Consider the following 12,594-nt stretch of genomic DNA (forward strand, 5'->3'; position numbering starts at 1 on the left):
GGTACTAATGCAGGAGGCATCAGCGTACCTTCTCCCAATTTCGGAAGGTAAATATAAACTCACACTCAATATTTTAGCACCCCTTTTGATTACTGAGGATACTAAACAGCTTAGTTCCTATTTGCCTTAAAGTACTATATACTGTATCTAGACCCAAAAACAAAATGTTTACACATTGCAGTTTACAGTTTGGAAGTGGTGACGGCCTTGGTTTTTTAGGTTATATTTTGTATATTTAGTGCAAGAAAGTGTACAGAAAACATCCCATTCATCCTGTCATTAATCTAGTAACTTCCTATGAACCAAAATGAAAATTAAATGTTAACTATCAGTCTTCTCAGGTAATGCATAATTATTTGAATTTTTTTGTTGTACAAATCAAAAGGACAGTATAGGATGACAATGCTGCTCCTTTATTCAGTTTAGTGTGCGATCACTGTCACCCTAGGTCAGGAACAGTGTTTTTGCCAGAAGCACCCTGAAAAAAAATATATGTGGAAAAAGGCCTAAGAAAAGAACTGGTAAGATGCAATATGTTTGTTTTTGGGTTTAGATTTAGATGGGAAGACTAAAATGCAACATTTAAGTTATTCAAACACATAATGAATGTAAAAAAAAGTTTATTGATAGCTGGTGGAATGCAATTTATTCAGCATTAAAATTTCATTGAACATCAAGTTGTTGGGCAACTCATAAACACCTTAATAATAAAAAGAATATTAATAATGACAAGATTTTTTAAAATTCATTACTCTAAACCACTTGAGAAAATAATCTGGAATGTAATTTTGTATTGCTAATGCAACATACCACATTTTTCATAGCACTAAACTAAGGGTATCATAGTACACTATAGCTAAAAAATTGTCATATCAAATAACAGTAGCACCTACTAGCATACAATTGTCAGTAAACACCAAGAAGGTTTTATCCAAACTGACAGGATTGGTGATTAATAAATAATTGTTTTAACAGCATATTTTGTATTTGAGTATTTATTGCTTTGATGTAATACTGTCCTAGATACTGTGGTTTTTAGTGTTAGAATAAGACTAACAGAAAAATATGGTTAATGTTTTGAACACTTAATTATTTTTTTTCCTTTTATCTAAATGAAAATAACCATTGTCATTATAAAATTTAATACAAAAATAAACTCTATATTTGTTCTTCTATTCCGGCATACATGAGCTTTAAGACTTGTGCACATAAAACAGAAACATGTCAGAGTATCCTGTGCCTGCGAAAACAAATTCCTGAAGAATGATGCAAAGAAAAGTAGGGATGTTACCCACATAAACCATTCACAATCATTGCATTTGTTTTTCTTACAGGTAAGAGAATTAAAGCAAGCATCAGAAGGTTTACTATGAGCAACAGCCCAATTTTTTCCATTTTTCCCAAGTCTCCCCAGTAAATATTGCACAGCAATTCTTGACATACTGTAGCAATCAAATAAAGGTTAACTGTACACATGAGAAAAAAATACTATTTTGTCTCCTTACATGATAAAATATACGGAACATGGCCTGCTATTAATCTTTTAGCAAAAATACCATTATTTCCTAAACAATTACATAACTAACTATCAAATATATTGTTTTCCATGTAAGCCTACCACAAAATTATGCAATAGTAATTTTGTGCAGAAAGCAGATGACCAAGAGAACAAGAATAAAATATCACAAAACAATTGTTTGTTTTGGATGTAAGTTGATGCATCCTAATATAAAATTTTATTACCCTTGCTGTCCACCTGTTCCAGTATAATGCAATGAAGGTCCCCAATGCATTTTCTTGTATTGTATACAATACTGCTGCCTGTTTGGGTTGATTACTGTAATCTTGGGTCAATGTAATGCAATACTCAATGTAATTCTAAACTGAACCGTAACATGAGCAGTAAGAGAACTAGCACTGGATGGTTACATACTTTCGCTGTAAAAGTTTAAATTAGCACCCAGGTTTTTCCCATTACCCCTTGCTTAAGTAAATAATAAATAATACCACTGAGTATAGGTCTTTTGTAAATGGACAAAGGAATGGTTACCATTTTATAGTTGACTATTTTGACTATTATCTTTTCAGCCAATCTTATCATGTTTGTTTTGTGCTCATGCTATTCCCAGAAGTTGCATTTTTTTAAACTTATGTGGTTTCAATGATAAGAAATATCTAGTAGCAGTGACAGACGTAGCCAACAGTGGGCCCTTGTGCAGAACTGACTTGTTAAGTCCGCACGTCCAATGTCTGCAGAGCTGCCTCCCTGTGCATTGCAGTTAAATCTGCAAGTCTGGCCCTGGTTTTTTGGACCCTGTTGGCTATGGAGGGCCTGGGGCACTATGCACCTCCTATGTCCACCAAGCTTTATCAAGCGAGGTGAATAATACCATTACAATAAAGACTGGGACTTTCATTAATGATTTTCTTTTGGATTTTTCAACACCTTAATGCACAGGACAACTTAGATTGCAATGTATTTTGACATGCACTGTGATAAGCTTGATTAGATTCTCTGCCAATGTAACACAGCAGTGGGTATGAGTATTTTTAAAAACAATACATTTTTATGTTGATAAGTAAATGCTTTCTTATATTGGCAGATAGTGAAAACCCTCCGTTATATTGAGTGGAAGAAGTGCCCCCTATATTGGTGGTAAATATAGCTACCATTTATATTGAAAGTCAGTAAAGAAATGTCTCTTTACACTGATGATTAGTAAAAAAATGCCCACCTTACATTGGGGATCAGTGTAGTTCTCCTTTACCTTGATGGTTAGTAGTAGAGCCCCTGCCCCTACACTTGTGTTTGGTGGAAAGAATGCCCCTGTTACAGGCAGGTAGAAAGATTATCGGTGTCAGTGTTTACTTCCCTGAGAGACAAAAGCAAAGGTTTTTGTGGTCCCACACCTCTGGTTGTGCTGAGTGACACTGGTGTTAAAATTATACTGGCACCATTAGGAGGAATAGGAGTCTGACAATGCTTAAGGAAACCCTCTGATGGAATCTTCATTTAAAACGGCTGATCTAGACAGTTTTGCAACAGTGTTTAGCAGAAACAAAAGCAAAAACAATAGTAATTACAATATGATTTGCTCAAGGGTTCAAAAAAACATATTTAAAAAACATTTTACCCTTTTTAATTCCCTTTTTTCATAGCTATGACCAGACAGGTGGCAAAAAAATACTTACTATTCGAAGAGAGAAAATAAAAATTCATCACCATCTATGAGAAACCTTTCATTGTCTGTGCATATACAGTATGGGATTGTTTATTAAGGGACATTGTCAATGAAAACAATGAAAACTATTTCTGGTTCTGAATGGCTACAATGTAAGCTGGGAAGGTCAGCTTCTTTTTTTTACCTATATCATAATACATTAGATTTTTTACAAAAATAAAAATAGATTCTACTACTAAAAAGTATGTTCCCTTTCTTTTGATATCTATGTTATGCTTATTTTTAATACAATAATAGTACTCATGTTATTGTACTTACAATTAATTAAAATAACCTGTCAGGCTAACTCAAATATTATTTAGTTGAGCCCACAAAAAAATGGACCCTGTAATAAGACAATCACCCTTTTAGTGTTTTCAGTTACTAATATAATAGTAGTTAATATTTAATAGTCTAAGAACATCCTTAATATTAATCACTTAGGACTGTCAAGGATGGATAACCTGCCAGGTAGGAATATAGTGTTACATAGTATTGTGTACGCATACTGCCCAGGTGTCATGCTAAGTTGTGCTTCACACTGCTTACTACATGGTAAGATCATTAGGTTCCCCCTGGTAGTTGTGAAAAAGCTGTGAATGGAAGCTGCTGCTTGCATAATTAGAATACAATTTCCCATGCTCATGCAGTGACCTTGCATGGTGGTTTGATGCAGCTCTCAGGTCTAGTAGTCCACAGAATTGATTATTGCCCTGGGCTCTTCAAAAGGTGCTAAAAGAACTTGCTTTGGTGGTATAACAGAAATGATGTCTGCTGGATCAGGGGAGGAGTTAGTGGTAATATGTTCATCCCTGTCCTCATATAAAGTATTAATATGGAGCAAAGGATGTGTGGGGTTACGGTTGAAGAGAGTCATGGGCTCAGGCTTCACCTGACTGAGGGTAGCGGTTGATGTAGAGACTGCTGCGTTGACCATGTGACTGCTACAGGTAAGAAATGCTGCGGAGACAGAAACATTACAACTTTCGGATAATGGCTGATTTTCTTTCTCAATGATTTTTGCAGATTTTGATGTATCTGTAAAGAAAGAATAAATTATTAAATTTAGGAAAAATATGCAATTCTAAAACATACAAACTGTCACTCATTGTACATTGAGTGTACTTAATTACCTTAAAGTAATCTCAGATCTGTGAAATCCCATGCAGAACAAGCAACATTAGGTTTCATTATCTAAATTAATAAAGTGTACTTAGCTAAGTAAATATTACTTCAAGAGGGAATTTTCACTTCACTTGGTGAATAAGGTAAAGCTTTGCTGATCTCAACCATTTAATCTTATACAATCAAAAATAATGTTTTTTTTTACATTTGCTTCCGTGTAATAGGTTATTCTTCTCAAAGTGATTTTTTACCACTTCCACCTTTGCAAGTTGGTTATTCACTGTTCTAAGTACACAACCTAAACTCATTTAGCAAATCAATCTTATTGTTTGACAGAAGGACATTAGTGGGAAAGCCGAAGTGAAATCCTTAACATGTGTTTTGTAATTTACTCTCATTGTTTCTTTTGCACCATTAATTTACATTTACAATTACAAGGCGGGCCTTAAAAGGTGTGTTTTTTTTTTTTTTTGGGGGGGGTTATTTTTTTATTTGGGCATTCTGAAGTGCTTATCAGGTAGACTGCCTGCTACTTTTATGTATTTTAGCTAAGTATTTTTATGTATGCTGATACTTTTATGTATTTTAGGCTAAAGGTACGTACACACGTGCAATAGTTCCCATCCGATATTCGGCTCAGGGCTCATATTGGGGGAGAATTTTGCGTATGTACAGTGCTCGTTGTCTATCGTCCACACGACCTGGCAGGCCCACGGACGACAAACGTCAAGCGATTCCAACGACAAACTATTTCAACGACAATTTTTGCACGTGTGTACGTAGCCTAAGTCTACACAAACTGTTCTGTTAAACTGTTAGAAATGCCCATGTTACTATTGAATGCATTTATAGGAGATTATACAAGAGTTTAAAAGCGTTTTAAAGCAAGCCTGAAAATGCTTTGAAGTGCCTGTACGTTTTTTCATTTATTTTCAAATGCCTATAAACGCTAACAAACATTTCTATTAATTTTAATACAAACATTTATAGGCATTTTTAATTGTCTACAAGAAGTTAAAAAAAGGAAAAATGTAGAAAGAAGTGTTCTATTTAACCCTCAAAACGTGTCCCCCTCAAACGCCCTTGTAGTCTTCACCAGTCTTCTGGCCAATTGGAAAGCATGGGAATTTCAAACATGGGCCTTTAAATGCTAGGTAAACAGTCTGTGTAGACTAGACTGAATTTTGAGTAATGTGCTAAAGTGTACTTATCTGGCCTACAATGCTATTTGATGGCAAAAGAATAGGTTCCACTCTTGCTTCATATCTGTTCAGAGGACAAACAGTACACATTGATAGGGTTAACCATTACTTCCTAATTAGGGATAAGCATTGAATATTAGATTAAATGAAATTTGACATTAAATTGGAGGTTGATTATGAAAACAATGACCTTTTTTTGCAAGTTTACATAGGAAAACTGAAAGTAGGAATACCTAAAGTATTGTAGCCAATTAGGAGGCCCTTTTTCTGAGCAACATGCACATGTTTAGCTAGAATAATTGAGAACAGGTGGATAAGTTTTATTTCTTAATTAAGACTCTACTATGAAAAATCTGCCTGCTCACAAATAATTTACATTTAGGTTTATTTGCACTTTAGGGTAAGATTGTCATTTACCTTTAAGTACTTCTTACCTTTCACATGTGCAGCCACAATATCTTCCCGGCTTGGGAAACCATTTTCTTGGCTTTCAGACAGGGCTATTGGAGCACTCTCTTGTGTCTCTGGTTTAGGTTTTTTGTTACTAAGAACATACGGTTGGACATCTAATGAGAAGTGCCGAGCATGTTTTTTATCACCAGTAGCAATTGGCATTGTGCTAGCATCACATTTCTGAGATGAATTAGGTGAAGATTTTGAAGAAGTCTCCAAAAGCGGAGCTATTAAGGTATCTGTTGCAGTTTTCCTTCTCATTGGTTTTGGCTTCTCCGGCTTGCTATTTTCAATTTTCATTATGGCTAATTGTTCCTTAAATGGTTGCTGTAGAGGATTGCTACTGGGAATCCACTTCATTTTTTTTCTAGGACGTTTTATAACAAGCTGTTCATTGACATCAATGTCTGCTGGGTCAACACTTGGATCAACTGTCTGGATACCAGAGTCCCGCATGGTGGGGGTGGCATCATAATTAGACTGTGCTAATGCTGCAAGTAATTGACGAACCACATTGTCATACATTAGATCACTTTCATTGGTTATAAAATCTAGACGATTTAAAGATTTGATATGATCACGATTTTCATTGCAGAACATTGCAAGGATATTTATATCACAAAACTGGGATTTCTGCCACTGCTTTTTAGTCTTAATGCCAACTTTATTTAATTTGTCAAAAATGAAGTTGGACTTTCTGACGATGAAGAGATGTATTAGGTTAACAAGAATTATCAAATTCATAAAACTAAGTAGAAAAATATCTACTGAAGCAATGATTCTTTGGAGTTGAACAGATGGCAATTTGCAATTTACCCTTATTTGCAACTTTGAGTCACTAGTCTTAAGTTGAGGCTCTCCTAATGCACAGGAAAACTCATTCTGCTTCTGAGTTGCATAATATGTACTTAGATAAGTAATAGGTATGATGCTTAGGCATATGATTAGCAAATGTCTGGCTAAGTATAATTTGGCTAAAAAGTTACTGCGACCTCTTCTTTCTAAATATTTTTCAAAAAGGTTTTGTTCAGGGCTTTTTTCCTTCTCTGCATTTTCTATGATTTCTCGCTTCTCTTTTTCTGTAATGCCTGGACCTTTTGATTGGATTTGCTTTTCAATTTTGGGTGCACGTCCCTCTGCTGCTCGGTGATAGCAATTGTCGATTTCCTGAAGCAAGAAATTCAACTCTGAAGTCAACCTAGTTGAAGCCAGGAACTCCCAACCCAGAGCAGGGATATACATAATTCCAGCAAAGGCTAGAAGAGCATATGGAAGAAACTTGTGTTCAAACAATGAAGGCCATTGACTAGCATTCACTCCTGGTAAAGCATCCTTAAGTTCTGTCCAGCAATATCCTCTGGCATACAAGGCTTGATCTCGGGTGAAGTTGTGAGGTGTATAGCAATATATAGGTTCCTCTGTATAACAGAGAGAAAAGTCACTGCTGTGGGGTTAACCTAAAAAGAAGCTCTGAAAAATAAATACATTTGAAGTGACAGAATGTTAAGTAAAGTTCCCCTTACAGCATATATGACAAATACCATGAGAGCAAAGATAGGCAAGACACAGCTATGCATATGCTAAAGGTATTAGGCTCCATACAGACCAGACTGAGCATTTTCCTGGATAAGTGTCAGATTTTTGTCAGTTGTAAAAATGAAAACCTCTTCTCACCCCTGAACTCCCTGGTGCTTAAACTTACCTTTAGGGTGGATTTTCTTCATCAAGCCTTGCCGCCATCCCAAAAATCAGGTGGCAATTATAAAAACCCAGTATTCTTTGTGATTGCACACTCTTTGGGACACATTCTGCCTCTGATTTCACAGCACTCTCCTATACTTGCAAGTACCAGGATTGTGAGTGGTTATAGAATCAAAGAGGAGATACAGCAACACTATGGATAGTTTTAAGCAATGATTGACTAATACAGAATAAAGGGTGAGTTTGGGTTTTAGTGACAGGTTTAATTCAATATAGAGTAAGCTCAACGATGTTTGATGATGATCACAATCATCAAATCAAATGCATCCTTTTACTATGAGCAGCTTCTTTTGCAACACAGCCAATGACTGATGCTGGCTGTGTTCAAAGTATAGACCATCTTTAATGCACAGTGAAATATCTCTGTTACAGCCACCCTCCTCCCTCTTCCTACAAGGAACCAGAATATAACTTAAATGAGTAAAAATGTAAAGAAACATGCATATATATAATGGACAACATAATGTAAGAATTATACAATGGATTTAAAAAAGATACACAGGTGGGCTAATGAATTAATAAATGTTCATTACACTAACATTTTAAAAAGTTTAGACTTACTAAGTTAAAAAATAATTGGGAAGTCATCTCTAAATATTGGTAAGCTTGTACGTTAGCTACTGGTTAGTAAGAGTACTTCCCACTCTGACAACCAGCTGCTAATAAATGTGATCTGTGATATAAAAATGGGCAGAGTTGTGTTGTTTCAGTAAACATTTGGGAGTGGTATTTTTACCCCTCCGCTAAATTTAGTGAAACAGATAGTGGAAAAAACAGAAAAAGGTAAATTGTCCAAAAAATAAGCATTCTCAATCAATATTTTATTGATATGACACATTTTGATCAGAAATTCCATATTTTGTAACACATTTTTGTAAGATTTCCCGCTCTAATTAAAAAACAAGGAATCTGTCAGATCCCTAAATACAACCCTTAATGTTTTATTGAATGAAATCTCTTAAATATATATGTGTATGACCAGAATTAGACTAGTCTGGTAATTTTTTGATCCAGTAACTGACTACCTTGTGAGATCAGTAAAACCTATTTTTCCTCCTGTAAGGTAACAATTGGCACAATAATCCATGGGGATGTGTCTTGCCTTCCTCTGTAATAAAATACTTAGGTTATGAAAAGCTACACATTTAATAAGATTTTTTTTTAATTCGTCTTATTAAAGAAAAAAATTTGGTAATTGAATATGGCATTATCACCAAAACAAACAGACATCAATAAAATTCTGACAGGATCAGCTAACTCTCCCCCATTTTGCTACAAAGTAAACTGTTGGGACCATCGAAGAGAGAATTACACACAGCTGTATAGTAGAAGTTACATTAGAAGCATTGGAGGCCTGCTACATAATACTGTCATTTAGTGGAAGTATTACTACAGGCACAAATGGATATTTGTTTTGTCTTAAAAGTACATGGTACAATATGTGTTCAGTTAGTCCCTATAAATACATTATATCCACAGAGCTGTATATTCTGAATATCTGTGGCAACAATGTATGCACCATTCAAAATGTCCTAGTTTGTAGCAACCCTTTTGTGCTGTAGCTGAGACTACAAGTTTAAACACCTACATCATACATTTGTATATATTGCTATTACTCATATATGATTGTTCTGCTAAGTTTGCATTTCTTTTATTACCCCTTTGCAGTTGCCCTTGATTAAATTATCGGTAAGCAGTGTTCATAGGCTGCCATTTCTAACCTCCATATATCTGGCTATTATGTTGATAGTGGCTGCATTATTTTGAAGTTTAACTTCTAACTTTATTTTTTAACTTCTAACTTTTGCTGCATACTTTTTCAGATCAGTAATTCAGTAATAACTAAAGTTAGAGACTCTTGGGCAACCAGTATTTACAGACACAGACATAGGACAGTAACTTTTAACGCTCTACTTCAGGCAGCAGTAAACGTAACATTACAGTGCACATACAATGCAAGGGTTAAATCTTTCCCATACCTTTCCATAGAAAGCAAAGGATGGATTAGTCCTTATTCTACTACCCCTAGACTAAAATAGTCTTTGAAATCTTACAGTGTGGAGCATTGCAATTTTTACCTATCCTGGAGGGTCTGCTTTGATCTACAGCTCTTCAAAAAATAAAAATTATATTAGCAAGTATCCCAACACCCTTACAAAATTTACTGTCATGCAGAAATAATTTTTGTTATTAAATAATAGGAAAGGAAGGTAGCACCACAAGTAATGAAAACTGAAATACAAATCTGTGATATCTCCATAAATAAAAGCAGCATTCAGGTATTGAGACTACTTTGTTTCCTCCTGTAGGTCATTTCCCACATATCAGTGACTGGATTCTGGGAAAGCTGTAATTGTAATTAGTCACAGATGGCAGAGAACTGAATCGTTCTGCTGTATATGAAAAAGTCACAAAGGAATATGTACTGTCGACAAATAATGTAAGGGAATTTTGCCATCTGCCAAATCCTAATGGATTTTCTTGTGGAAATAAATTTGAGGTATTTATTTCATTAAATGCTATTTATGGATCTCAGATACCGGGAGCTGTTAACAGATTGGTAAAACCATATTTGCAGAACTCCTTTAGGAGTATGTATTCGCCTATGCTGTATATTTCTACTAACCATGTTGTTTGTACATTCAAAATGTAAGAAATAAAAATAACCAAATTGATTTGTGTGAGTAGAACTTCAACTGATAACATAGCAAGATTCATAGAAAATGATTGACAGAACCCCAATTTGTGGGAGTTTTGATTGCCAAGCCTCCCCATGGTTCCTAGCTTCCCCTAGCCTTATGTTTTAGCAATTAGCAGGAATGAAGATCATGAACACTTCCATCATTTAAAAACTCAGCACCATTCAAACAGAACCACACTGTCATTTTATCTTTTGAATTAAAAAGGAGAATGTAGAAGAGGGTAGTATGTGTAAATCAGAACTAAACTATAGAAACAGATTAGGTAGGCTGAGAATATTTGTATACTGTGGAATACTTACCTTACAAAGTAGACACGCCCAGCACTACTATGTCTGTGATCCAATTTGTCGCCAGCATTTTCGTTATCTCCTGGTACTCTCCTGGATCCAGAGCACTCATCTGTCATAATTTGCAGGGCCAGAATCATAAAACTCATATTGAGAAAATATCTTTTTGTTATAACCCCAAAAACTTCCAGTTTCTTATTTAACACTGTATACTAAAAGTAACACTTATGTACAAAAATCAGAGATCAAAATTACTGATCTGACTTTTACTCCATAAATAAAATTTTGCCTAACCCTTAGATTCCTCTCTCTTTTAAGTTGATTTATACAAATTTTGGAGCAGTCTAATGGACTATATAACTGGATATCTTATTATTATTGTGACACTTCCCCTTTTAGATTGTATGCTTTTCAGGGTAGGGTCCTATCCTCTTCCTGTGTCACTGTCTGCATTTGTCTGACATTTGCAACCCCTATTTATTGTACAGCACTATGTAATATGTTGCTATATAAATAGTTTATTAGTAATAATAATATACCCATAGATTAAGTTATCTACATAAATGACTCCATACAATTAAGAAAATGAGTCTACCACTTTATTCATGCCTCTGTTCCTAAACACCTCCCTAAATGGGATTTGTGGATAACTGTTAGTGAGTTAACGTAATTTTCATTATTATTTTACTTTGGTTGTTTGTTCCATATACTATTTTTATCACGTTATTATACTATATATGCAATTTATTGTTATCCCAATACTGATTCTCTATGTTTGTATACTTGGGATCACCTTGCTTTTTCCTATTCCAATCGAGTTATTAAACCTATTGGTAAATATTCAAGTCTGTATTATACATCATTGAGCTTCAGTTGACTATACTGAGGCTGAGTGGTAAAGTCTGTGGGAAGAAAGTTGTAAATGAAGCAAGTCAGAAAGTGAGAGGCAGAAGTAGATGGCTCATATGTGTAGAAACACTCTTGACCATGGCATAGGTACCAGAGTTTTTCATGCTTATATCATAGGTAGGGGATTTAGTCTAGCAAGTGGATGCTGACATTGGTATCAGAGCTAAAATGGCAACACCTTCAGTGTACAAACCTGAGAAAATTGTTTGTATGTCTACTGGTATATCTCTATATTTCTGAATGAGTTAGACTTAAAAATAAAAATATGTATCTGCACTAGGTTCCTTTTAACTGAAGGTTTCAATTTTAATACAGATTTAATTGAATCCTTAATCATACATTGTGCATTGTTACCTCCAGTATCACCTGATCTGTGTTTACCTGAGGATAACAGCTTGATTTACATTGTTTTGAGATATGAATAAAAGAGCCGATTCCTTTAACTGAGCAATCTACGCACTAAAATTGGAAAGTGTTAGAACATATTTGTGGTAAACAAGCAGAGTGACAGCGTTATTGAGTTCTTGATGTAAACCTTCACATTCGATTATTATTTTGCCTTTTAATTTCCTGTTTACTCAGATGAGAGGAAACAATGTTTGTTTAACTTGTCACCATAAATTTAACCATACCACTCTTATCTGTATTGTGTACAAATTAGTACAAATGTTACTGTCTGCACATTCTTTATCTGCACACTTCAGCCCAGAAAAGTTTGTTTTCTTGTAAAGGATATTAGGAAACACTACTGATAGTCATTGTTGTAAAGGGGAAGTTATTGGTTTGGGGGTTAATTTTATTTTGATTAAGTTTGAAACATTTTTAAATGTTTTTTTTGTAATTATTTTTCCAAATATTCCCATGAAATATTTGTTTTACAAATACAAATGTAATATACAGAATTACCAAAGCACTATAAGTTAGCTATTATAAC

The 12,594-nt window shown here is 34.7% G+C and overlaps 1 protein-coding gene across 3 annotated transcripts in view; it reads right to left on the reverse strand.

Moving 5' to 3' along the window:
• Positions 1-585: 585 nt before the first annotated feature.
• The window catches only part of PANX2 (pannexin 2), a 19,906-nt gene continuing 7,897 nt past the window's right edge, over positions 586-12,594 (reverse strand). For 2 of the 3 annotated variants that reach the window (XM_072401605.1, XM_072401604.1), the window contains exons 3-4: positions 5,983-7,419; positions 586-4,259 (exon numbers count right to left, since the gene is read on the reverse strand). In XM_072401605.1, coding sequence (XP_072257706.1) covers positions 3,907-4,259; positions 5,983-7,419 — 1,790 coding nt within the window. In that variant the 3' untranslated portion in view covers positions 586-3,906. Of the gene's footprint in view, positions 4,260-5,982; positions 7,472-12,594 lie in introns of all 3 variants that reach the window. The other variant, XM_072401606.1, reaches the window with a different exon arrangement.

Source organism: Pyxicephalus adspersus, chromosome 2 (assembly GCF_032062135.1).
Source record: "Pyxicephalus adspersus chromosome 2, UCB_Pads_2.0, whole genome shotgun sequence".
NCBI lineage: Eukaryota > Metazoa > Chordata > Amphibia > Anura > Pyxicephalidae > Pyxicephalus > Pyxicephalus adspersus.